We start from the raw sequence: 27,644 nt of genomic DNA, 5'->3' as shown, positions 1-27,644 counted from the left end.
AAACCAATACACCGTAAAACCCCTCTATTTGACCTCCAAACATCTGAGAAAATCTGGTCTTGGAAAAGAGGCAGTCTTAAAATGGAGGTAAATTCATTTAGGTTATGAGTAGAACATTTGAGGAAGCATGGTCTTAAGAGGTGAGTTCCATTGTATTGGTTATCAGGTATAAGAGAGGAAGCCGATCACTGGCAGAGAACCTGAAGACGGGGAATGTTGGCAATGCTACAACCTCCTCTGCCTCAGGACCCAGTGCACAGGAGGAGGAGGAGGAAGAAGAATTTGAAGTACCTGAGGAGACTGAGGAAGTTATTGGTCTGTACCATTACTTATTGGCATACTCCAGAATTAGCCCCGTGGAAGTGGTGTCACATATACTGAAAGTAATCCCCAAACATTTTGAAATTCATTTAGTGTGAAGGTGAACCACACGGGGTTAAATCGGGATGTTGCCTACTTATTATTTTTTGTAATAAAAGCGCTGGATGACAGGTTCAGTTCAGAGCTATTTTTGATAAAGTAAACGTACAAATTTATCATGAGTGCTGATTTTGGATTTGCAACACTTTCAGTTATGAAATCAGAACACACGGTTTAAACATTCATGCTTTATGCACACATTAATGAATGCACACACACACACACACGCACGCACAAATGCATATAAATGTGCACACACGAACGAGAAGCTTGGCTGTTCTTGATTTAGCTCTTCAACAGAAGGATGACAATATAACAGTTACAATTATTTTACATGTGCATGTCGATTCTTTTTGCATTTTGTGTATATCAACTACTTCCAGGTCAGCTACTAGGATGCTTGAAGGACAAAGACACTGTTGTCAGATGGTCTGCTGCAAAAGGGTGAGTAGTCAGTGTTTTGTTTGAATGTGCTGCTAGTTTACATGTTTTACTTGTAGATTTTGGATATTTGTGGTAGAATTTGATTTTGTGAACTTTATGAAGCAAACGCAGTACATATTCAGTGGTTGTCTAAAGAACGGGCAAATGAGGTCACTTTATTTTGTGTTTATGCTCTGGGTTTTCTATTCGGAAAGTGTAAAACGTTTTGCAGGGTGCAACGTGTCACTGAACGACTGCCAGAAGAGCTGGCAAACAAAGTCACTTTATTTTGTGTTTGTGCTGTGTGTTTTGTATTGATAAAGTGTAAAATGGTTTGCAGGGTGGGACGTGTCACTGGACGGCTGCCGAAAGAGCTGGCAAACGAAGTGGTGGGTTCCGTGTTGGAGCTGTTCAGCTATCAGGAGACTGATGGAGCCTGGCATGGAGGTAGGTTGGAGATGCTATAAGAGAGCTGGAGTGGCATAGTGGTTAGAGGGGCTGCCTCTCATGCTGGCAGTCTGTGTTCGACCCCCAGTCGTACAAATACCCGAATTTTTACTCACCTGAGTAATCGGTGAGTCTTAGTACTGAGCAGTGTTCATCTGTATGGACGTCGGGCTGGCCAACTGGCTGGCCGTGAACAAAAAACTTAACGTTGAGGTTATCTCCAACGATTTTCAAAATACAGCTTTGAAACTTTGCACACTTCTAGGGTTTGATGATCTCCCAAAGTAATCCCAGTTTGGTTGACTCTCATCAAAATTAATTTTCTCGGTGTTGGCTGTTTGTTTGTTTTTGTGTGTGTTGATCTGTTAGTTTCAGGCTGACAGATTTACTATATATGTTTTTGTATCGCTTCACGTGACTTGTTTTCCTTTTGCAACTGTGATTTTCCTCATGCAGCTTTTGTGATTTTCCTCTCATTCCATCAGGTTGTTTGACATTGGCGGAGCTCGGAAGAAGGGGCCTCCTGCTACCTGAAAGGTTAAAAGATGGTAAGTTTTTATTGTTTGCAACTACCTCATATTTACCTCCTCCAATTCTCATCTCCTGCCTCAAACTTTTTTTTTTTCATTGTTATGTTTTCAATTTAAACTATTTTGTCCACAGTGTGACAAAGAATTGAACAAACCGATAATACATACATATTAGATTCCCTGTGACAGTTTCTAGAAATTGTAGATTTCAAGATTTTTGCTCTTTGATCAAAGAAAACAAGTTTTATACGTTTTTGTACATTACCAGAAAGAATTGTTTATCATTCGTATCTGTAACAGTTGTTCCGGTAGTTCTGAAAGCCTTGCTTTACGATGAGAGGAGAGGGAGCTACTCAGTAGGATCCCATGTACGAGATGCAGCATGTTACGTGTGCTGGGCTTTCGCAAGAGCTTACGAACCCAAAGAGATTGTACCATTTGTCAACAAGATTGCCAAGTGAGTATAGAGTGTTAAATAGAGGGAGAGAGAGAGATTCACTGTGTGTGTATCTGTGTATCTCTGCGTGTGTGTGTGTGTGCAGGTCTCTGTGTGTAAATGGTTGTCTCCATCTGAGCTACCGTCTAAACTAATCCAAACTACCATAAACATATATATATTTATTCCCCCCTCTGCTTCTTTACCTCTGTAAACTTGTAGAGCTAGTTATTTTTCGATAATGACCCAGCAACCAAACAAATAACGAGCCAGCAACAGCCTGAATCCTCGATAGTGCAATGGGTTGAGAAGCTGTTCTGTTTTGGTACTACTTTTGCGACTGAAAAGTTCAAAACGCTCTATACGTACGAAATATACATCTCTGGAGCAAACAATACAAACATACCGCATTTAAATTAACAACTACAGGCCTGAACACATGAATCTCCATATAAAATCCATGAGTTCGGTTGTTTTCTGAATATAGATCTGCTGTGCACACACCGTTCATCACAAGCAAATTCCCAAGGCAAGTAACTCATACTCTTGCCGACAAGAGTAGTTCCCCTTCTTTTAACGCAGTTTCTTCGACAACACTGACTGCAATCCGACGGTCAGTTTTCAACAATATTTCATTTTATAAACAGATCACACGCAACCAAATGCACACATCTCATCAATTTAAACAACATAAAGCGGTTTCATACACTATTTTCCCCCAAAAACTGAACTTCATACAGTAATTAACGTTGGAACACGGGTGCAAAAGTTCGTCTGCTAGTCCCATTTGACGAAAGAACATTATCTTTAGCGATACTAAAACATAAACAGAACACACAATATCTGCCTTTACCGCCACAGCAGAATAACAGCTTATCTGTGTACTTGATTTTAGTCTAAAACAGGGAAACTGACAAGAAGTGTTAACAGAATGGAATGATTTGCACGGAACTATACAACCGCGCATTAATCGATCGCCTGCGCAGGTTGACTGGTTGAGTGATTCGGATTCGATCAAACTTTCGCACAAAAACTCCTGTTTTCTTTGAATAACTGAAGAAAGGGGGAATAAAGAGGTTACACACCTCGTCTCAGTGATTATTAAAAATAATGGTCTCAGTTCGCGGTCATGAAAAAGCTCGCTGAAGCTCGCATTTTTCATGATCCGCTAACTTCGACCATTATTTTTAATAATCACTGAGACTCGGCATGTAACCTCTACGTTGCTCTGTAAATCTCGGTCCCCCTTGAGGAGGGTCTGATGCTCCCAGTAGGCTGTCTGTGAAGGGATACTTATTTCTCTCTATATCTCTGCTAAGAGATTTTAACAAATCTCGGAAGAAAGTCTCTGCTGACTTTCAATTGTTTCTTTCACAATTTCTGATGTTATATATATATATATAACTAGAATGAATACCCGCTTCGCCGGGTAGCCGGCTTCGCCGGGAAGAAGTACTTAGAGCCGTACGCCGGCTTCGCCGGGTCCGAACAATGGACCCGCCAAGCTTAGGTCCCTCCCAGATTCGTGGAATGGGAACAGCACGAAAATGATTCAGTGGCCATAATGCCATTCCTGACCATATCGAGTCCCATCCTTGTCGACGAATGTAACCGTGTTAATCACCTTTGGAGGCGAACTCCACTCAAACAGGACTGAGCAAGTTATGGCTTCTGAAAGGAAGGCCTGTACATAAAATTACACAAAAGCCGCCAGACCACATCACAAACAGAACTGAACAATGCACAGGTGTTGCTTACATAGAGACACACACACTCACACACACACACACAAAAACACAGAGAAGCCGTATCTATAGAGAGATAGATGACAGTGTATTTTTCGCGTGGCTATAAATTGATTCGACCTTTGCACTTTTACAGTGAGGATAATTTACGGGTCCAATTTACGTTCTGTACACTGCGTTGACCTTCTAAAAATAGTAACAGTAACAGAACGCCGGGAATATATCCGAAGACGCTCAGCGCAGTGGACAGCGCAGTGTAGTAACTTACAACTGAACGGGAAAGCCACACGAAGGAAGGGAGATAAACGCCAAACACTGGAGAAGATAAGGAAGAGTTACTTATAATGGTGAAATGAACACAAAAACGAAAATGAGTTCAGCGCTACGCGCTGAGAGCACGTGTTGAAATATCTCATCGATGATATTGTGTCCGGGGTGTAGCTGAATACGGTGTCCAAATTTGAAAAAGATCCACCGAGAACTTTGGCGTTGTGATGTGGTGTAGCGGCTATGGTGTGTCGGTATGGGGGCCCGGGTAGCTGAGGTGGAACCAAAATAGCTGAGGTGGAACCAAAATCGGTTCCGCGCTGCGCGCTGAGAGCACGTGTTGAAATATCGACCAGGTTGTGTCGTGTCCCGGGTCTACCTGAATATGCCCACCAAATTTGAAGCAGATCCATCGAGAACTTTGGCCGTGCATCGCGCACAGACAGATACACAGACAGACACACAGACAGACACACAGACAGACACACAGACACTAGTCGTATATATATATATATAATTATGTTCTCAAAGAAGAACAGTGCAGCAGTGTTGTAGTGATATACTTTATGTCTACTTTCTTGTGGTTGGAATGCAGTGCCCTGGTGATCGCGTCCATCTTTGACCGAGAAGTCAATGTCCGGAGAGCAGCAGCTGCAGCTTTTCAAGAAAATGTTGGTCGGCAGGTCAGCAATTTTCTTTCTTCTCATAGGGGATTGAGGGGGGTTGGTGGATGTAAAAGTATTTAGGACAAAGAACTTATTTTGCTTTCTTTTAAGGCGATTTAATTTGATAAAGCAATATTCCTAACTCATTTTTAAGAAAATCCATGAACTTGGTTGTAGAGTCTAGTTATATTATTTGTCTCTCAAATAACCTTGGGTGGTGAGTTCCAGACATTGCTACCAAACCTTTTTAGGCTTGATTTGAAGAGATCTATACGAGGGAGAGAGAGAGAGAGAGAGTCTGTGTGTGTGTGTGTGTATGTATGTGTGTGTGTGTGTGTGTGTGTGTGTGTGTGTGTGTGTGCGTTGTGTGTGTGTGTGTGTGTGTGTGTGTGTGTGTGTGTGTGTGTGTGTGTGTGTGTGTGTGTGTGTGTGTGTGTACACCCATGCAGGACATTTGTAAAGTATTGTTTGTATGCACAGGGCACCTTTCCATGTGGGATAGATATTCTGACAACGGTAGACTACTTTACTGTGGGTACCCGAAGTCACTGCTACCTGGACTTGAGGTAATACATGAACCTGTTCGCTGCCAGAAAATATTTGTATACAAAGCAATACTTGTATTTACCTGCATTGACGACTTACAGTTCGCCTTTTGTGTAGAAATGAATACACCACACACACATGCATTTTTTTTCTTTCTTGTTCTTCTCTTGTTGTTTTTGAACGGTTTGTTCTGTTAAAGCAAGTTACCTAGATTGTCAGCTGACGTCCCCAAGGCAGCGAAAGGGTTAAATAGCAATTGCCTAAAAAGTATAAATGTATAATGATGTTGAGGCTAAATGATATTTAGATGCATATTTGTAGCTGTTTTTGTTCCAGTGATGAGTTTCTTTGAGAATATCTTCTTGAATCAGCAGTGCATAGAAAACGGGTCTAGTGTGAAAGTGCTAGTTTATGGATCTCACGAAGAAATCACAGCTTGCAATGAATTTTTGTCTTGGGTTTGGCAAAAGTGAAAATAAAAACTGTTTAACCTCTCCACCCTTCCATCTTGTGGTATTGTCTGCGATACTTGAAACACATAACAAGACGCTGAAAGACATAGTAAAAACTCCTGTGTGTTCCTCTTTGTTGTACGACTGTTGACATTGTGCTATTGTTGCAGCTTGTTCATCGCTCAGTATGAGGAGTACACACTGTCGCTGATCGACCATCTAGTCAACATCAAAGTCAGCCACTGGGACAAGTGGGTTGCGTTTCTTAAACTCTTTTACTGCTGCACTCTCATAGTGTTTTTGATGAGCGTAAAACAAAGACTAAAAGTATGCAAACAGAAACAGAGAGACAGACAGATATATAGAGGCATGCTATGCACATGCATGCATGCCCGCACGCACACACACAAGGCACGCACACATGCACACACACATGTACACACACACACACACACATACACACACACACACACTTGGCATGCACGCACATTCACTTATACTCTCACACACACACATACACACACACACTCACTGACTCACTGACTCACTTACCTACTGTCATTCCGTTTTGACTAGAACTGTAAAGATACTGCAACCTTGTGACTTTTCTTGTTAAGATAAGTACATGTGTAGCCTTATTCTTTGAATTCATCATTTGGTGATGATGGATGTGGTTGAAAGAGTATCTATGAGTGTCTAAAGGAAATACATTTTGCATTCACCCGATTGTTTGCAGTGCTGTGCGAGTTTTGACAGCCAAGGCTCTTCACAAACTGACCACAAAAGCCCCAGAACACATGGCCAGAGAAGGTGAGAGACACTGATTTCAAACTAAATTGATGTTTTGTTTGTATGTGACAAATTGGGACAGCAATTCATGGAAAGAGTTTAAAAAATTATCTGTTGTCATTGAAATAGTTTGAAAATTATCTGTCTTTGAAAGAGTTTTAAAATCATCTGATGCCATTGAAATAGTTTGAAAGCCATCTGTTGCAATTGAAAGAATTTGAAAATCATCTGTTGAAATTGAAATAGTTTGCAAATCATCTGTTGTCATTGAAAGAGTTTGAACATCAACTGATGTCATTGAAAGAGTTTGAACATCTGTTGCAACTGAAAGAGTTTGAAAATCATCTGTTGTCATTGAAAGAGTTTGTACATCTGTTGCAACTGAAAGAGTTTGAAAATCATCTGTTGTCATTGAAAGAGTTTGAAAATCATTTGTTGTCATTGAAAGAGTTTGAAAATCGTCTGTTGTCATTGAAAGAGTTTGAAAATCGTCTGTTGTCATTGAAAGAGTTTGAACATCATCTGAAGCCATTGAAAGAGTTTGAACATCTGTTGCCATTGAAAGAGTTTGAAAATCGTCTGATGTCATTGAAATAAATTGAAAATCATCTGTTTCAATTTCATTTCAGCACTACCAACACTTCTTCCAATGACAGCAGGCATTGACTTGTTCCAACGCCACGGGGCCATCATTGTTATTGCCGAGGTTACACATGCCCTGTTCCTTCACTACCAGAAGCAAAACAAGTGAGAAATACTTATTGCCTCTGTGTGTTTTGTGGTCTTGAAATGAAGGAAAGAGCATATGTTGTAGAACTTTGATTTGTAATTAAGAGTGAAAAGTGTGTGAATAATAATAATAATAATAATAATAAAACATTCTTTTATAGCGCTGTTCACCGCCAAATGGCAGCCAAATGGCAGTCTCATGGCGCTTTACATTAGACATTAAAATTCAACATTTTACATATAAAGAGTTTCCTCGTAGGAAATAACATACAAGCATTACACACACACAAAATTTAAAAAATTCATAGACAACGACCACTTATAGTTATATAAGATAATGTAGAAAAATTGTTTTTAAAAAGATGAAAATACATAAGATAAGTAATAGACACATAGTAACACATAAAAAGTCTGACAATAAAACAGAACTTACATAAAAGCGTACAGATCTAAAACAGAACGAAGATGTAACACAGACTGTGGGGCAACAATTTAAACAACTAACAACAGGCATACTGTATAGTATTACATATGATTAATACATTAGGACTTTTAAACCCAATACACATGAATGTGTGTGCGTGCATGCTTTACGGTAAATGTACAGATTTTTTAATCAGAAAGTCTGATAAACGAGGGACTTGAAAGGGGGAGGGCTTAAAACAGGTAGAACTGTAGAATAGGGATTTTCAGGGAGTGACTTGTGTCAGAAAATGAATATCTTGTTTTAACTAGGTTAAGAGTTGTACTCTTTGATCTGGTTTGCTTGAAAGTGATGTTTCAAGTACCACCTTGCATCACAGGGGTCTGGAGTCGGTGCTGAGTAGTGATGTCATCACGGGACTAGAGGGGATTGCAGGTAAACTGCAGACTGCCAAACTCTTCAGGGGACACGGAGGAGAGTTCATGAGGAAAGCAGGTAGGTAACAACTTGCCAGCTGCAGGCATGGTAAGTGAATACAGTGGAATCCCCCTTTTAAAAATCTGAGAAATTCAGTTCTTAAAAGGTAAGGTGTCCTAAAATAGAGGTAAATTTACAGATGTTATAAACAGAAAGTCTGAAAAAAAACAGGGTCTTAAAAAGGGGTAGGTCTTAAAACAGGGAGTCTTAAAAGGCAAGTTCCATTGTAGAATATGGTTTGTCAAGGATTGTAGTTTCAGATTCCAGAGAGAAATTATTTGAAAAGGGGTAAAACAGTTTAATTAAAGCTTTGTACCCCCATTCTTTTTTTTCTTTTCTTCTTTTTTTCTTCTTTTTTTTGCGTGCAGAAACTGACCATTACTGTGTGAGGAGTCACTTTAAAATATGTTTATGTTTATGTTTAAATTATGAAGGTTGCTTGGCAGCATCAAGGGTTCAGGCCGCAGGGGTTAGATTTTTTTCTCATTCTGGTGATACAGTAATGGTAAAAACTACAGTTAGGTCAGTAAACCCAATGTGTCTGTCTGAGGATTAAATCGCATAGTGCTTTTAGTTATGCGCTATAGAAATCTCCTTAATAAATTAATAAATAAATCAAAACAATGACAAACATATGAAGCATGACTTTAGAAAGTGCGGTATCAGTGGTTCAGTAGATTATGTATTTTATCTGAGAGATGTCTGAATAATTCCCAGTCATTCTGGAATGCTAAAACAGAAGTTTGTGTTTAAGAAACCAAATGTGTCATCTTGGCTTTTTCTGCAAGGAACGTGATTTATGTTTAATAAAATTTCATTCTTTTTCAGTTTGTCTACTCATAGAAAAGCTGTCCTTGTCTAAGCTTCAATTCCACGGTAAACCAGTTATAGGTAAGTTGGCAAACTCAGTAATATTAGCTTCATTAAGTAGTTTGCTACCTTTGTGTGTGGGATTACTTGCACTGGTGTTTTGAAAATCATTTCACACATGTTAGCCATAAATTTGCAATCCACTCGCTGATACAATTATAGGAACATTCATCCATGCAAGCAAGCATACACCTTTGCTTATTCACAAACACCACACACACACACACACACACACACACACACACACACACACACACACACACACACACACACATACACTCACTCACAGACACACACACAGACACACACACACACACACACACACACACACACACACACACACACACACACACACACATATATATATATATATATATATATATATATAGATATACATACATGATAATGGTTTGTTTGATTTCTTTGTTTAGATCTGTGGCAAGAACTAGTGGATGAGTGTCTGTCACACCTTGAACCGGAAATTCAGGTAAGACGCGATCACTGCTGGTTAAATTCGCCTGACAATTTAAAGAATGCAATGTAGAACCACAGTTTTGTTGTTCATTTGTTGTGAATAAGATTGTATGAGGATTGTCGGATGGTGCAAACTTTTTACTCGCCTGAGCAATCAGGAGAGTCTTAGTAATGAGGAGTGTTAGGCCAAAAATGAAAAGAAAAACTTAACGTTGAGATTTTTGTTCCTGTTCCTTCCTTCCCTGAAGAGTAGTTCTGCTGTCAGTCTTCAACGTGTGATGCTCAAGGGGGTCGACAGAGGGACGTTGTGGCAGTCTGGCTCTATGACTTAACAGTCAATGTTGTTAGTAGGTATAGTAGCCTACATCCGTTGGCTTGGGACAGGACCACTGCCGAAAACGTCGAAGTGACTTAGCAGCAGTGCAGTGTCATCTTCAGGGGGTAGCCCACTGCAGCGACCTGACATCCCTTCCTGGAGTGTTTGTAAAATCGATATGTCTGGAAAGGAACGAAATTCAGATGTGGATGGAGCAGTGGATGCTGGGACAGGGCGATGTGGGGGCACACCAGTACAAGAAACAGGGTCAGGGCAGCCACACAAAAAAACCACCACAAAATCTTATTTATTCTTGATTTTTGAATGTCTGCAGTTTATCTGTTCTTGATTTCTCTTCATAAGTCAGCTCTTTTTTCAAATGTATTTGTTATCTCTTTGCATTACTACAGTCTGTTCTTTGTGGATTTGTTTGCAGGCAGCAGCAGCAGCAACAATTCCGGCTTTCTTCTCAGAGTACTACTCGCAGAAGGATGGCTCTGCTCAACCCGATAAACAAGGTGAGCAAGCTACAGATGGCATGCAATTCAGTGTCTGCCTTCAGGGTTTTGAAAGTACAGTGTTACCTGTCTAAAATGGGCATCCAATGTCCGACCAAAAGTGGTCGCTTATAGACAGGTGGTGGCTCTGGAAAGGTGGATAATATGAAAATTAAAAAAACAACCTTGTCTGGGGTGCTTTAGGGTGGTCGTAAAGGGGGGCTCACACACAGGCGGAGCAAGCGGAGCAAGGGTGGAGTATGCTGCACCAGGCGGAGAGATGACGCTACTTCCGTTGCAGGAGTGGAGAAAGTGGTGTGTGCGGTGCGGAGCAAGGAATAGGACACGTTTCTATTTTTTGGCTCCGGTGCAGCGGTGCAGCCAATCAGCGCACACATCACTTTCTCCGGAAATAATATGTGAGTTGCTTCCCTTGTTCCCCCAAGGTAAACTGATCGAAAACATGGCGCCTCCAATGACCGATGAAGAGACGTTCGATTTTATCGAGCAACTGGAGTACCATGAATGTCTGTGGAATCAGGCTGTACAATTTTTTTTACAATCGTTCGGCATCGAAAGAAGCCTATCGAGATCTTGCGCGGCGATTCAACTAGACTGTGTTTTAAAACCGTGCTCTTTTGCGCGCAAGTTTGCCGAATAACCACAAAATGGGTCACCACTTGCCAACACATTGGAGTCACTACAGTTTGCACGTGAATTTAGTGCAGCGATCACCGTGTTGATGTCTGTGTCAACTAACTGGCAGCGCGAGTAGAGAAACTATGTCATATCATAGGGGAATCCCCTACCGGAGCAGGATCGGAGCGTGTGTGTGAGAGGGCAGGTGGAGAGCGGAGACAATTTCCTTGCTCCGCTCCGCTCTTGCTCTGCTTGCTCCGCCCGTGTGTGAGCCCCGCTTAATGGGCAGGTAGTCATTATTGAGGTGCGGGTCACCAGGGCAGGTTGGACTGTATTACGTTTATTTTAGATGTTCTGTTCATAACCTCTGTATATTTATCTCCATTTTAGGACCTGATTTTCTCAGATTGTTTTGAGGTCTTAAAAGGGTTCCACTGTAGTATTTGTGTGTTCACAAGAGTTCCATTCAGAAATTTACTATATTTCTTTTTCTCAGTCATTTTCTGTTTTTCTCTCTTCTGTGTTTCCTCTGTCTCTCCGTCTGTGTCTAATTGCCTTGTTGCTGTTGCCTGTTTAAAGTAATATACACATTCACTATTACTTTCTGTTTCCAGAGAATATCATCAGTCGGTACCTCTCGCAGTTAACATCAACACAAGAGGTAGCAAGGCAAGTAGTTTTACATTGACAATTTTTATATTTGTCACGAAAATTGCAGTCATTGGATGAATGATACTCTGAGAGGATGAGATTTGCCAGAGAAAGCAATCCATACCAAACTCATATCTCAGTCATAACGCTGTGTTGGAGCAACTTTTATGGGTCAATTTGATTGTTCCGCGATGTAAAATGCTTCAGTGCCATATTTGATCTTGCTCCCTTGTTAACAGCATGCTTAAAGATTGCATTCAACTGTCTCTGAGAGAAGGATTGAATGCACAGTGGCCTAATGGATAAGACGCCGGCCTCCCATGCGGAAGGTCGCAGGTTCAAATCCAGGCCGCACCGGGTGGGTTAAGGGTGGAGATTTTTCCGATCTCCCAGGTCAAGTTAATATGTGCAGACCTGCTAGTGCCTTATCCCCCTTCGTGTGTAAACGCACAAGAACAAATGCACATGTAAAAGATCCTGTAATCCATGTCAGAGTGTGGTGGGTTATTGAAACACAAAAATACCCAGCATGCTTCTCCTGAAAGCAGGCGTATGGCTGCCTGAATGGCGGGGTAAAAACGGTCATACACGTAAAAGATTGTGGGAGTTTCAACCCATGAACAAAGAAGAATAAGAAGAATGATGTCAGTCAAATGAGCAGAATATGTGTTACTGAACAAGTCAATGTAATGGAATATCTTTTGGTCATACATGCAGATTTTATCGCTAAAGGGTGCACATCTGAAGGAGTAAATGTGAATGAAGACAAGTAAAAAATCATACAGAAACACCGGGAAAAATTCAGGTCAATTTGGCCTCTGAGCAGGTTTGCCTGATTTGGAACAGTCTCAATTTTCATCCATGTGATTATGAGTTGCTTCTTTTTAGCTTTTTTTGAAGGTGAGTCATCTAAGCAAAATGTATATGTTCTTATCTCTTTGCACAGGATGGGCTTCAGCCTGGGGCTTGGTGCACTGCCACGGTTCATGCTGCGGGGCCGGTTTCACGATGTTTTGTCTGGACTCGTCAAATCCCTGCACATCAAGGACAAGGCAGCGGGGAAAATGGCTGAAGCCAGGAGGGACGCTGTCAAAGCTATATCAAGGTTAGAATCACTGTAACATCCTGTGAGAATTCTTTGTGTTCTTTGTGGTTTGATTTTAATTCTGAAATTATGGCGCTGTTCAGTAGAAATTGTTTTAAATGTTTTCTGATTTCATTTGAATGGTCAGTCTGTGTGCAACAGCTCATATGGTAGAAAAAGCCAGTGATATTAATGTAATTACATGGTATGATGTGTGTGTGTGTGGGGGGGGGGGACTGATGGGAGAGTCCATTACTTGTGGAAGTATGGTAGGACCACAACAACAGTGTGGTTAGAACAAAGGCTTGCTGGTGTATTGGTTTATATAGCTCTGCTACACAGATTCATCAAAAATGTTCAAAGCGTACCCTACACTTTATAACAGCACCCAAACAACAATTATGTCAACAACATTAGTTCACCCAGTTCTTTTTTTCAGCATCTGTCAGACAGTAGGCGTGCAATCCAATGGTGATCCCCATCACATCGTGTGCAAGAAAAACATCTCGGACATCTTTGATGCCCTGCTGGGGGCTCTGAAAGACTACACCATGGATAGCAGAGGAGATGTTGGATCATGGTCAGTGTTTGTGTGTGTGTTTATCTGTCTGTCTGTCCTGCCTGTCTGTCTTGCATGGGCACAGGGTTGTATACCCGGCATGTGTTTTGACATTCATGTGTTGGTGTGTTTCTACAAAGCACACTTCATGATGCAAGGGCAGAAATGTTAAACAGGAGCTTTTAACAAGTTTTAGGACAAAGTGGTAGCTTTTGTTTGGATATTTTTTCTGATTGTTCTGGCGGAAAAGTCAGAATTATATCAATTAAAGAAAAGAAGGGAGTGTTTGTTTGATCATCTTGTGCCAGAGAAATAGCCTTGATGTTTGTTCAAACTGTGTGCAGGGTTCGCGAGGCCAGCATGACTGCTCTAGCAGAGCTCATAGAAATGGTGGTGAAAGCTGATCCAAGCCTGCTAGATGCTGACACGTAAGTTGTAAAAAATAAATGTTTCATATTAAATGATAGGTAAACAGTGTCATCATGTCTTTATTTCTTTATTACCGGGGCCTGGTAGCTCAGTTGGAAGAGCACTGGACTTATGATCCTATTGTCGCAGGTTTGATTCCATGCCAGGACGGACACAGGTCAACTTATGTGCAAACTCAGAGTCAGTATCCATGTTCCACCCCCATGTCACCACTGTGGCATGTAAAAGACCTCAGTCATTGTGCCATAAGTGCAGGTGGCTGATTACACCTAAACTTGCACACACCTGGGTAGCGCGACTCTGTTGCTGCTAGCTTTCCACTTGGAGGAAGTGACCCGAATTTCTGGGCGATGGGACAATAAAGTAATGAAATTGAAAAAATAAAAATATGTGTATGTCTTGCAAAAAAATAAGCATTTGTATCCGGTTGTACCAGATAGTTTTGTAAAATATTCTGTATCCTTCTGCAGTAGCAGGCTGGCAAGAATCTGCTGATCATGCTGAAGTCTCCATCTCTCAGCTCCACCTCCTCATCACCTTTCCCCTCCCCCTTCCCCCCTCCCCTTGGGCGACAGATAACAGAGAAAGAGAGGAATCTAACTATAAGAACATCCTTGCATTCTGCTGAACTTTTTTTTCTGCTTCCAGAGTGAAGGAGGTGATGTGCGGCCTGATCCAGCAGGGGTGTGAGAAGATTGACAGAACACGTTTTGTGGCCGGTGAGGTCTTCATCAAGCTGCTCTACCTTAAGCCTGAGGTGCCTGCCATCCCTCACAAAGACAAGCTGATGGAGGTCTTCCCACAGTGGGTTTTCCCTTTTGCCTGATACTTCTCTGAAGATTTAATGCGTGTGCAGTTTTGTTAACAGCTTATGATTGTTTAGTGAATAATATAACAGTGAAAGTAACGCTAAAAGAAGAATTTTAGTCTTTGTCACTGATAAAAACAGAAATCATGATTTGATGCATGTGCAGTTTTATTAAAATTATCATTGCTTGTGAAGTAAACGTGATGCTGAAAATAGAATTTTAGTCGTTGTCACAGGTAAAAACAGAAACCACTATTCGCAAGTAAACTGACACAATGATCACATAGAAAACCGAGCAGGTTAAGGAGTCTGTGAACCAGCTGCCAACCCTATTCTTTCAATGTGGTCATGACGCTTTAAGCAGAAACATGGGCGGGGATGTAGCTCAGTCGGTAGCGCGCTGGATTTGTATCCAGTTGGCCGCTGTCAGCCTGAGTTCGTCCCCACGTTCGGCGAGAGATTTATTTCTCAGAGTCAACTTTGTGTGCAGACTCTCCTCAGTGTCCGAACACCCCCGTGTGTACACGCAAGCACAAGACCAAGTGCGCACGAAAAAGATCCTGTAATCCATGTCAGAGTTCGGTGGGTTATAGAAACACGAAAATACCCAGCATGCTTCCTCCGAAAACGGCGTATGGCTGCCTAAATGGTGGGGTAAAAAATGGTCATACACGTAAAATTCCACTCGTGCAAAAAACACGAGTGTACGTGGGAGTTTCAGCCCACGAACGCAGAAGAAGAAGAAGAAGAAACATCAGTCAACCAGCGAACAAAGGAACAGCAAAGGCTTATTAACACTTTTTCTTTGATGTACACAGAATGGGTAACATTCTCATTTGCCAAGCCCAAGGTCAAAGTCAATATTGAATATTTATCACTTTCTGCTCCTTAAGCTAGTAGACTAAAGACAAATGAGAGAACATCACATTTTGACATGTTCATCTTCTTTCACATTCATCCTATCATTTGCACTTGACTGTCTTCAGGGTTAAAATATGGTACGCCTTAAACCTGTTAGCACCTTACGTTACAACATTTTTTTTTGTTCCCAACAAGAGCATGTGCATCCTATAATTGGTAGTTCCTTGTAGTCAGAAAATGATGGCAGTACAGAATGTCTGACATGTGTGTGTCATGTCCAGGGATGGAGGGAGAGTGCTGTACTGGGACTTTCCATCAGAGACGTTCCACCGCTTTGCTCTGCTGCTGGCTGTGTCTACCTACACCCAGGCCGTCCTACTGGGAATGACCGTCAGTGTGGGGGGACTGACTGAGTCACTGGTCAGTGGAATTTGTGTGTGTGTGTGTGTTATTATTATATGAAGTCTTATATCGTGCGCGTATCTCCAGCACGCCTGTTTCAGGCCGCACGCTCAGTTTCCCGAAACTTTCCCTGCTGCCAGCGAGCGTGATAAGCGCAGCACCAGCCCAAGCCAGAGTTCTAAAATTACCACAGCGTGGGAAATTGATAACAGCGGTTGTGTGGCACAGGCATATCACAGCTGGGAAAACGTGTACTTTTTGTTTGTTACCTTTACTTATCGTCTCGTTTGTGTGGCTATTGCAAAACGGACACCAGCTGAGAGAGGACATTCTGACCTACACATCGATGCCAAACACGATGTGAATGGTTTTGAAGAGTATGCACCACAGAGAGTTTGAATAAAGAGGAAAAATCAGGGCTGAGTCGTGTGTTTGATTGTGTGTGTGAGACATGCAACATTTAAACAACAATAGAGATCGAACTATAGTTCTCACAACAAGGAAACATACATGCTGACAAAGTTTAGCATGCCTTGAATAAGAACAACTGACCTGTATTTAGGCATCCTGATGGGGGGTAGTTGTAGCGGGGCTCAGAAATAGGTCACTGACACGCTATTAGCTTGCCGAGGGGAGGAAGGTATAACGGTATTCCACAGGCACTCGCTTAGCCCACTCAGATTACAGTGCAGGGATCACAGAGTTCCACTCATGTCAGATCGACACAGTTGTCACAATAGCACGTTTGTTGATATTACACAAATTATTGAGTTCACGAAGCAAAAAGACTGAACATTAATGTCAAACACACTTTGTAATTCATGCCCAAAACACTTTTATGGCATGACAAATAACAGGACGACAGTACGTAGAAATGCAGTTTATGTTGTTTTCCTCTTCTGTACAGCTGGTATCACAGAGTGGAGTGCAGGTGACACGAGGGTCATATGCTCGGTCATTATTAACCTGAGCTTTGCCTCCTCCGTTTGCAGTCCGTATGTTCTGCTTTTTAAAATGTTTACTGTGGCGTGTGTTTCTTCTCCTCCCTGTTCGCCGTGCAAAGCAAGACCAAAGCCCCAATCCCTCATGAAGTCAATACAGTGACACTCCAAGATGTGAAGTTTGGGAATAATTTTGCTGGGGAAGTTGAGCCGAAAGAATGTCATGTAGCCGTTGATGCTTTTAGCGATGCTTTGCAAGGTGTTGACAGTCCTGTAGGGTTGCTTGTGAGATACATCTCTGTGGATTTGTGAGTACAGTTCATTTAGTGTCTGGAACCTTTCGCTGATGTCATCTGCCTGTGCATGCAAAGTGTGGTCGTCTGTAGACTGCATGGCATTCCTGATGACACTGTCACAGATGTCTTGATACACGCCGTCTTTCAGGTAACGATGGCAGTGGTTGCCAACAAACGACCTGCCGTGGTAGGCTTGTATGGTTATTTTGTTTTTCTTCAGGGCTATGTCGAGGCCAGATGTTGTTGGGCCACACAGGAATGGCAAATCTGCTTCTTCTTTCAAAACTTGAATTTCATCTTCAAACTCTTCTATCTTGCTAAGTATATCATTTCTTCGTTGCTGGAAATTGCTCAAAGTTTCATCACTACCAGGCTCTGAAAACACTGCCATTCCTTCAGCAAGACGCATTTCTTTTTCTTTACTTTTGATGTGGCGGAGCTTGTCAATGTACATTTCAAAGGGAGTGGGGTTTTCGTGGTTGCCATCCTCCTCTGCAAGTTTGTCAGCTATGGCTTTGTCCAGTTCATGACACTGCTCTTCCAGGAGAGTGTGGTGTTTTTTCACGATCCCTAGCAACAGGTGCAGGTATGGCGGTGCAACTTGTGCCACGTCAACTGTGAAGATGGGTTTTCTGATTACATTGTTGAAGCTCTTTGCATTCTTCTTCTCTTTCCCTGCTCTTTTGAAGCGCTGGTAATCTCTCCTCAGTGTGACGAGGTTCCTTTTTTCCGAGTGTGGCCGATCCTGGGGTGCTTTTTGTGTCTGCTGTTTTGTTGCTGTACACCACAGACACGGATGCACTCCTTGAGGACCCGACAGACCGAAGAGCTTCAACAAGAAATCGTAATCCCCAAACAAGAAAACGCGAATCTTTTTTCTTCGCCATTCCATGTTTTGGAGAGCATCAATTTGGTGTTTGAATGGTCGGAGAAGTCGCTCGAGGTTCTCTCGACTGTCCTTGCAGCTGGCCATGCATATGAGGAAGGTGTTGTGTTTGGAATTGGGGTTACGGAGGTTCGCAATTTGGAGCATGGCTTTAAAGCTGTTTCCTCCGTGGTCACCACCAATCTTCACCCACACCTCATCATCTGGGATGTCGCCATGCCAGTCGAGGAGGCCTGCCATTTGGTATTTGTCTAACAAGGCTGGCACAAATTCTGTTAAGTCTTCTATGTATGCTACGGGTGTTGGAAGTTCTTCTTTCTGGTTGGTGATTTTATTTTCAAAAGACAGCGTTTTGTTTTCTATTTTGAGAGTCCCACAGGCTGCCTCTTTCTGCGTAGTTCTTTCCTTTTTCTCGCTTTCGTGCTTGACTCCAACGCTGCGCATAAAACGTTTAAACGTCCTATACTTCGACCAGCTGAGCCCAAGGTTGGTTCGCAGAGCTGTCCCCTGTCTCCTGGAAATTGCCAATGATCTCCTGTAACCTGCATGCTCTAAGATCTCATTTCTCCTGTCCTTGGTGGTTTTTCTTATCTCCTCTGATAACTGTTCATTTGAATCTTGTTCTGTTCCACCTGAAATATTGGCTCTGACATTCGCAAGTTTTTTTGATCGTCGTCTTTTTACCGCTTCCGATGCTACTGTTGTGGATTTCCTTGGTTTGGTGACACGCATGAAATACAAAGGCTGCCCGCCTGTCGCACATCTGATTGTCTGATTGTCAGCTGAATGCTGCAATGATGTGCGGTTGAGCGCTGTCTGGTACCGTTGTTCGTCCTTTGTTAGTATTCCTGTTAGTTCTCTTTCGTCCCGTAAATGTTTGGCTTTAACGTGGGGTGATGTAGCGACATGTACTGTGTTTTCTTTGATTGTTTTTGCCGGTGGAGTTTTCTGCAAGGGAGAGGTCTGACAAGCGGTGCCTTGTGTCTGCTTCTTTGGCGGTGTTTGGTTGACAATTATTGGAGAAGTGCTATGTCGGGGAGATGTGCTGGCAGCGGTAGAACAAGCCTTGACAGGTGATGTTTGCGAGAAAGATGTTCGAAGTTTCTTTGGAGTGGACGCCGCGGATGGTGGAAAAAATATATAATCAGTTTCAGCCGATGTACTTGGCATTTCAAGGTCCTGTTTTCTGGCATTATGCTGGGTGACACTGGCAGAGTCTGCCTGCGTGCGTGCGGGTCTTTTCTTTCCACGTGCGCCTTTGGCTGGTCGCCCCCCTTTGCCCTGCTGTTGAAAACGAAAACACACTGAGCACCCAGTGACGCTAAGGTTTGAATTAAAATCAATCCAGATTGAATTTGATAACTGGATGTCGTTGTGTACATTCTGATTCATCTCAGTTGATAAGAAGTTAGTTGACTGCATTCTTCCCATCCGACTGAAGCAGCTTTTACACATTGTTTTGGAGTGCTTCAGATCTTGATCTTCTTCAATTTTCTGTCCATAGCACTGGTTAATGTCTTGAATGTGGTTTCTGCACTTTATTGCTTTGCAAGGGTCGTCGTACCGTTTACTCACTCTACAGCCACATATTCTGCAGATACGATGTAGTCTCTCTTCGTGTAAATCTCTAGTATGTAGACGATCTTCCATTGCTACCCGTTAATATATTGTACGTGTCACGCTCACGCTTGTAACTTTCTCACACTATTAACACACACGTGAAAAACATTAACTGTCAAGTTTTTCTTCTTTTTCTGTCCTTCTTTGATTCCTTCTTTATTTCAACAAAAGTTGGTCTCCAAAACAAAAGAAGTAATAGCTATCACAGACCAGAACAAACCGTTTGTTGCATGTTTGTTGATTAAAATCAACAACAAAATGAACAAATAAAACTACACTGGCATACCTTGATTTTCAACACTACACACAAATTAAAGTAAATCTTCTCAAATGCTGTTTTGAACAGTCTACAATCCATGAACAACTCAGTAAATATAATCCGCGGAACTGAATGTTGAAGCAAGTGTATCCTTTATTCTAACTGCATGGTGTGAACATCTCCCTGGGGGTATCTTATCTTGGCCAAGCAGACTACACATTCCATTTAAGCTGACTCACGTTACTCAAGCCCCAGAGCCCCCCCCCCCCCCCCCCTCCCATTCGCCTCAATTAGCTGTGCGGATGTCTGGCATCGGTCACAGGGTACGTTATACCTTTCACCCCTCGGCTAGCTAGTAGCGTGTCAGTGACCTATTTCTGAGCCTGCTACAACTACCCCCCATCAGGATGCCTAAATACAGGTCAGTTGTTCTTATTCAAGGCATGCTAAACTTTGTCAGCATGTATGTTTCCTTGTTGTGAGAACTATAGTTCGATCTCTATTGTTGTTTAAATGTTGCATGTCTCACACACACAATCAAACACACGACTCAGCCCTGATTTTTCCTCTTTATTCAAACTCTCTGTGTTGCAGACTCTTCAAAACCATTCACATCGTGTTTGGCATCGATGTGTAGGTCAGAATGTCCTCTCTCAGCTGGTGTCCGTTTTGGAATAGCCACACAAACGAGACGATAAGTAAAGGTAACAAACAAAAGGTACACGTTTTCCCAGCTGTGATATGCCTGTGCCACACAACCGCTGTTATCAATTTCCCACGCTGTGGTAATTTTAGAACTCCGGCCTGGGCTGTCGCTGCGCTTATCAGCGCTCGCTGGCAGCAGGGAAAGTTTCGGGAAACTGAGTGTGGGCAGGCAGGCTGAAAGAAACAGCCGTGCCAGACTCGGACTCAAGGCGCAGGGATCTATTTATGCCGTGTGAGATGGAAATCTTTTACGCAATACATCACGCATTCACATCGACCAGCAGATCACAGCCATTTCTGCGCATATCCTACTTTTCACGGCCTATTATTCCAAGTCACACGGGTATTTTGGTGGACATTTTTTATCTATGCCTATACAATTTTGCAAGGAAAGACCCTTTTGTCAATCGTGGGATCTTTAACGTGCACACCCCAATGTAGTGTACACGAAGGGACCTCGGTTTTTCGTCTCATCCGAAAGACTAGCACTTGAACCCACCACCTAGGTTAGGAAAGGGGGGAGAAAATTGCTAACGCCCTGACCCAGGGTCGAACTCGCAACCTCTCGCTTCCGAGCGCAAGTGCGTTACCACTCGGCCACCCAGTTCATGTGTGTGTGTGTGTTGTGTGTTGTGTGTTTGTGTGTGTGTGATGCATAGTGAGGGCAATGATTGATGGATGGATGATGTCCAGAACTCATAATGATTGTTTCAAATTGATCTAAAATTTCATCCATTAGGGTGACACTGACAGGAGTACAGACAGTGAAATATATGAAGTACAGCAATGGTAATATACTGTTCAAAAAAAGAAACGCATAGTTGCTACTTGCCAAATTTGTTTTATTTTTCGAAAAAATTAACAGAAAATCCAATATTTAGATTATTTGTTTGAAATTTGGTATGGACACAGTTGAATGCACACACAGTTCATTTGCATCTTCAAATCAATCAGTCAATCAATACGATTGGGTGCCGAGGCTGTCAAGTCAGTAGGGGGTGTGACTGCCTTGAGCAGCAACAACTGCCCGGCACCTTCTGGGCATGGACTGGATCAGATGCCGGATATCTTGCTGTGGGATGGTGTCCCACTCCTCCTGAAGTGCCTGCAATAGATCGCGGTGATTTGCCGGCGCTTCTTCTCGCCTGCGCACACGTCTGTCCAATTCATCCCAGAGGTGTTCTATCGGGTTCATGTCTGGCGACATGGATGGCCAGGGAAGCACCTGGACATGGTGGTCGGTGAGGAACTGGGTGGTGAGTCGTGCTGTGTGCGGGCGAGCGTTGTCCTGCTGGAATATGGCATCCTGGTCAGCCAGAAGAGGAAGGGCGTGTGGGCGCAGAATTTCCTCCACGTATCGCTGGGCAGTTATGCGCCCTTGGACGTGCACCAGGGTGCTCCTTCCAGCGGTATTGATCGCCCCCCACACCATGACGCCTCCACCACCATGAACGGGTGCCTCATCCACACAGTTGGGCGCGTAACGTTCGTTTACTCTCCGGTAGACCCTCCTCCGACCTTCATGTCGCTGGAGCAGGAAGTAGGACTCGTCGCTGAACCACACGTGTCTCCAGTGATTCCGGACGGTCCAGCGAAGGTGCTGGTTGCCCCACTGCACTCGGTTCTGGCGATGGCGGCGGGTGAGGACAGCTCCTCTGTGAGGTCTGCGAGCTCTCAAACCAGCTTCATGCAGGCGGTTCCGCACGGTCTGGTCCGATAATCGGTGTGGCCCGGGGAGAGCCTGGACAGAAGATGAGGCCGACAGGAAACGATTCTGGAGGTGGCGGAGCCGTATGAAGCGGTTGTGAGCAGCAGTTGTCGCCCTTGGTCTTCCCGCTCGTGGCAAGTCAGCAACGGAGCCAGTGGCTTGAAACCTGACCCACAGTCTACTGATGGTGCTCTGGGACACGTGGAAGTGCCTGGCGATTGCACTTTGACTTTGGCCTGCTTGTAAACGACCCAATGCAATTTGGCGGTCTTCTCTGCTCAATCGGGCCATCTTTCGTCGCTGAATTGTCGTCTGATTTCTTTGTGGCGAACAATCCGCTTTTATGGGTTTTGGAAGACATGGTGAGAGCTCAATATTCCCCGAGTTTCACGAGATTACACTGAAGCATGACGAGTGGTCATGCCAAATGAGCAATTTTGACATTGTAGCCACTGATAACGCATGCGTCACGTGCAGAGCTCACTTGTGGCAATGGACAAAAGGTCGACGACCAGATAAACATTTTCTGCAGTTTGGTGGATATCCTTGTAGCCATATAACTAAATTAACCAAATATTACAAGCTATGCGTTTCTTTTTTTGAACAGTATATTTTAGTTATCAAATTTGACAATTTATCATTGGATAATGTAGAGGAAGACTTTTACAGTTTATTAGAACCTGTGCTATATACATGCTCATTCTGCGTTGAAGCTGACCAGTTAACTGCCATTAAACAGTCAAAGTAGGTCACTACGCTGTGTTTGAGTGCTTACCCTCCCTGTATTCAACACTTTTTGTCCTCAAGAAACTCAAATGACAACACCACAATAGCGAGACAAAAAAATGCAAAAACAACAAGGAAAGAAAAAAAAAAAAGCAATTTTGATGTTGTGTTAAATATTTTCCAATTTTCAAAAATAACTCTGTTGGAAGAGTGAATGACGGGCGCAGTGGCGTGGTGGTAAGACGTCGGCCTCCTAATCGGGAGGTCATGAGTTTGAATCCCGGTCGACAGGCGCTGTGGCGGGGTGGTAAGACGTCGGCCTCTTAATCGGAAGGTCGAGGGTTCGAATCCCGGCCGCGACCGCCTGGTGGGTTAAGTGTGGAGATTTTTCCGATCTCCCAGGTCAACTTATGTGCAGACCTGCTAGTGGCTTATCCCCCTTCGTGTGTACACCCAAGCACAAGACCAAGTGCGCACGGAAAAGATCCTGTAACCCATGTCAGAGTTCGGTGGGTTATAGAAACACGAAAATACCCAGCATGCTTCCTCCGAAAGCGGCGTATGGCTGCCTAAATGGCGGGGTAAAAACGGTCATACACGTAAAATTCCACTCGTGCAAAAACACGAGTGTACGTGGGAGTTTCAGCCCACGAACGCAGAAGAAGAAGAGAAGAAGAAGAATCCCGGTCGCTGCCGCCTGGTGGGTTAAGAGTGGAGATTTTTCCGATCTCCCAGGTCAACTTATGTGCAGACCTGCTAGTGACTTAACCCCCTTTGTGTGTACACGCAAGCACACGACCAAGTGCGCACGGAAAAGATCATGTAATCCATGTCAGAGTTCGGTGGGTTATAGAAACACGAAAATACCCAGCATGCCTCCCCCGAAATTGGCGTATGCTGCCTGAATGGCGGGGTAAAAACGGTCATACACGTAAACATCCACTCGTGCTAAAAACATGCATCAGAGTTAACGTGGGAGTCTAACCCCATGAACGAAGAAGAAGAAGAAGAGGAAGAGTGAATACCCTTACTTTTCAATTGACAAAGAACTTCACACATGCTCCTGTCTACGTGTTTCTGACACACCCCTCGCAAGTGATTGACCCCTCAAATGTTTGTCCTAGTAAAAAGCAAGGGCATTCACTCTTTCACAACCCATACGAACTCGACAGAGTTATTTTTAGGAATTCGGCTATTCTTAACACACTTATTTTATAAAGGAAACATGTATGGTGAACAGGTGAAACACTCCAGTGCCTCACTGCTGGGTTACCTGAAAAGTATCAAGGGTGACAGTGCTGCCCTGGCCAACTTCACTGAGGCCCTGCTCTCCATCATCCAGCAGTACCAGAAAAATGACAGGTGAGACTTTTAACTTCTCGACTGTGTTTTCTTTGTTCCTTCAGACACAGTCCTTTGCTGTTTGTGCTCTATGAATGCATGTGTGTGCGGGGGGGATGTTTGTGTGTGTGTGCTTGCGTGCGTACGTACATGCTTGTGTGTGGGTGAGTGCGTGTGTGTGTGCCTCTCAGTCTTTTCACAATACCTCAATCTTCTGTTTCTTAATCTTTACCAGTTGTGTCCGCATATACTTTTTAATATGCCTGATCTTTTCTGTCCCCTGTGTGTGTGTGTGTGTGTGTGTGTGTGTGTGTGTGTGTGTGTGTGGGTGTGTGTGGGTGTGTATGAGTGGGTTTGTGGATATTAACCTGTGTTTAGGTCTTCATAAAGCCTTCCTTTCAATTTCTAATGTATCAGTAACACTCAAATCATGTGATTAAAATATGTTCTTTTTTCATTTTTTTTCAGAGTGTCCATACCCATGTTGAAAATGCTGGACTTTCTTCTTGGTAGTCAGGCTTTTGACGGTCTTCCTGCTGAACTCATGTGAGTTTGCTATATTCAATGCTGCTCTTTTTATTGTTTTCTGATTTGAGATGTAATCCATTATGTCAATGTTCTTAAAACTCTTTGTCAAATTTGAAAGAGCTGACAGTATAGCGATCATTAAAACTGTCAAACTTGAAAGCGTTAACACATGCATTCCTATGCCCGTGACTAGATTCTGCTGATTTGTGTGTGTGCGAGTATTAGGTATTGGCAAACTTTAATCTAGCAGACTCCATCGAGTTGTTAGTGGACACCTGCCCTTATTTAGGCCAGGGTTGAGGAAAGTGTAAACTGTGAGGGAAAGGAGACTGGCAGTGTCATCATGAAGTTGGCCTTGAAGAGAAATTGATACCTTTATAGTGTTGAACAAGATAACAATGAACATGTACTAGCCAGAAACGGGTGCGTACGAGTTTGTAGAATGCTTGGTCTTGATACACGCGCATGTGTTATCTATCCATGACCTTTTAAATCATGCCTGTGTGCCATTATTACCCACTCAATCTGAATATATTTTATTGTTTTTAGTTAAACTGAGATAGAGAGAGATGGCGAGTGAGAGAGAGAGAGAGAGAGAGAGTGTGTGTGTGTGTGTGTGTGTGTGTGTGTGTGTGTGTGTGTGTGTGTGTGTGTGTGTGTGTGTGTGTGTGTTTGTGTTTGTGTGAGAGTGTGTGGTGCGTGTGTGTGTGTGAGTGCTGCGAGAGACGCTCAGGATGTTTACATGTGTTTTAATGCAATTCTAATTCTAAGTTTACAGCAAATATGAAGCGGGCTAGAGTTATTAGTTTTAAGTGCAATCGTTTAATTCTTAATACATGTGATGTTTTTATGTCTGTGATCGCCTGACACTGTAAGGCAATTTTCCTTGTTTTTATGAGGACAGTAATCATTTTGAGTCTTGAGTCTTGAAACATGGACAGTAAAATACGATTTTGTTCACTTCGTTTTTTATTGTCCATGTTTCTGGTGAGTACATTTTCATTGTTATCTTGTGCTTGTTCTTCTTACCTGCAGTCTTGTTGCTTTTCTTTACAGTGTTGTTCGGGGAATTGGAAACATTGAATTTTATTTCTTGGCCTTACATTTTTAGGGAGCAGTTCCCTGTGCGGCTGCTGGAGCTGGTCAAGAAGGAGATCTCTCGCAGTGGTGACCCCAACAAGCTGATGGCCGCTGCTGACGTGTGAGTTGCCCAACACGCTTTGCTTTTCCAACAGTTGGTATGGTTGGCAGTAGGTGGCAGTTGTTTGTGTGTGTGTGGGGGGGGGGGGGGGGGGGTGGGAGGGGGGAGGGAGAGAGTGAACTCAGAACTCAGAATTTTTATTGTAAACCACACTGTTGTGTTTGTACAAGGGGGGAGTAGAGTTTCCATTTCAATGTATACTCTCTCAGAGACAAGTAAGAACAAGTGCATTTACAGTGCTAAGGGTTGAAACATATCGATCGGAAATCATTTACACACATTCATTTTAGCCTAGCAGTTGCTGTCGATGCCTGAATGCATAAAATGTATACCGGGAGAGTGCCCACAACCTACTTTTGTTTTGTGTTAGAGAGAATTTGCTGAAAACTTTTTAGGTTTGGGTGCATGACAAGAGAGTTGGTGGTTTAACAGACAAAGGCACAACATGTGTACATGTTTGTGTGTTTGTGAATGCATATGTACATGCGAGTTTGTGTGTGTAAGTGTGTGTGATGATGATGTGTGTTTTTGGAGGGAGTGGTGGCTGGTAAATGAGAGAATAAGAGATAGTGAGAGAGAAGAGCCGTTTCTGGTGAACTTATGCACATTTTTCTCATGGTTTCAGATTCTGTGGCATGCTGCAGTTTCCTGGCACTGCATGCAGCAAGTCTCTGTTACAGCTGTGTGTTTTCCTCTGCCACAAATACCCCAGAGTAAGTACACTGCAACCTCCGGGTGTACAGCCTTGTTTTTGTGTGTGTGTTTTTTGTTGTTACCATTTTAACTTTAGATTGGTTATTTGGTCAAAGTGAAATGCATAAGCAAGCCTTTGCAAACAGTTGAATGATATTCTGTCTGTTAATGTGCCTCAGTGAGAATTCTCATTTTGCGTGTGTGAGTTTGTTTCCTTTTGTAAGCTTCAAAAACCAAATAAAAACTCTTGGGAACATTAGTTAGTATCACCTCAAGGAAGACTAATAAACATGTCGAATCACTTTTACTATAGTCTCATTCGTCATAAAATACTCTTGAATAGCCTAACGTTTGCTCAACGGCCTAGTTCACTATATTTTACATTGCAGATAAGGAAGACAACTGCCAACAAAGTGTACGAGGCGGTGCTGACATATGACGAAGTAGCTCCCCCTGAATCGCTGGACGAGATCCTCACCATTCTGAGTGAAACAAAATGGTATGTGAATATTACTTCATGTATAATTATGTTGCTTGGAGTTTAAAAGAGCATTGGAATTTCTTGAAGTCTTTCGCTGCATTGAATGTCAACCTTAGCTGAAACTTTCTCATGTTGCTACCAGTATTTGAAGGGCAGATAGTTTTTCTTCAGGTTTAGTGAAGCAATTTCTGTTCATATACAGGGCACTTTTCAGTGGGGAGGTTTACCAGCTGGGTATGGCATGTTATACAAGAGAGAGAGGCGAATCTGTCTGCTACGAGAATATGTGTAACTTTTTTTCTGGTGAATGGTAGTTTTG

General features: G+C 42.9%; 1 protein-coding gene across 1 annotated transcript in view; it reads left to right on the top strand.

The window, feature by feature from the left end:
* Nucleotides 1-27,644, top strand: part of LOC138959628 (tubulin-specific chaperone D-like) — a 40,942-nt gene that overhangs the window by 11,467 nt on the left and 1,831 nt on the right. The window contains exons 9-33 of the mRNA XM_070331190.1: nucleotides 167-315; nucleotides 804-864; nucleotides 1,184-1,290; nucleotides 1,776-1,838; nucleotides 2,121-2,277; nucleotides 4,864-4,951; nucleotides 5,414-5,499; nucleotides 6,102-6,182; nucleotides 6,668-6,741; nucleotides 7,350-7,467; nucleotides 8,253-8,368; nucleotides 9,179-9,241; nucleotides 9,652-9,707; nucleotides 10,447-10,528; nucleotides 11,761-11,815; nucleotides 12,744-12,902; nucleotides 13,321-13,461; nucleotides 13,785-13,868; nucleotides 14,518-14,673; nucleotides 15,820-15,958; nucleotides 24,322-24,443; nucleotides 24,891-24,968; nucleotides 26,062-26,151; nucleotides 26,777-26,864; nucleotides 27,234-27,343. Coding sequence (XP_070187291.1) covers nucleotides 167-315; nucleotides 804-864; nucleotides 1,184-1,290; nucleotides 1,776-1,838; nucleotides 2,121-2,277; nucleotides 4,864-4,951; nucleotides 5,414-5,499; nucleotides 6,102-6,182; nucleotides 6,668-6,741; nucleotides 7,350-7,467; nucleotides 8,253-8,368; nucleotides 9,179-9,241; nucleotides 9,652-9,707; nucleotides 10,447-10,528; nucleotides 11,761-11,815; nucleotides 12,744-12,902; nucleotides 13,321-13,461; nucleotides 13,785-13,868; nucleotides 14,518-14,673; nucleotides 15,820-15,958; nucleotides 24,322-24,443; nucleotides 24,891-24,968; nucleotides 26,062-26,151; nucleotides 26,777-26,864; nucleotides 27,234-27,343 — 2,523 coding nt within the window. The remainder of the gene's footprint in view (nucleotides 1-166; nucleotides 316-803; nucleotides 865-1,183; nucleotides 1,291-1,775; nucleotides 1,839-2,120; nucleotides 2,278-4,863; nucleotides 4,952-5,413; nucleotides 5,500-6,101; nucleotides 6,183-6,667; nucleotides 6,742-7,349; nucleotides 7,468-8,252; nucleotides 8,369-9,178; nucleotides 9,242-9,651; nucleotides 9,708-10,446; nucleotides 10,529-11,760; nucleotides 11,816-12,743; nucleotides 12,903-13,320; nucleotides 13,462-13,784; nucleotides 13,869-14,517; nucleotides 14,674-15,819; nucleotides 15,959-24,321; nucleotides 24,444-24,890; nucleotides 24,969-26,061; nucleotides 26,152-26,776; nucleotides 26,865-27,233; nucleotides 27,344-27,644) is intronic.

This window comes from Littorina saxatilis, linkage group LG2, assembly GCF_037325665.1.
Source record: "Littorina saxatilis isolate snail1 linkage group LG2, US_GU_Lsax_2.0, whole genome shotgun sequence".
NCBI classification, from domain to species: Eukaryota; Metazoa; Mollusca; class Gastropoda; order Littorinimorpha; family Littorinidae; genus Littorina; species Littorina saxatilis.
This window is presented reverse-complemented; position numbering and strand designations above follow the sequence as displayed.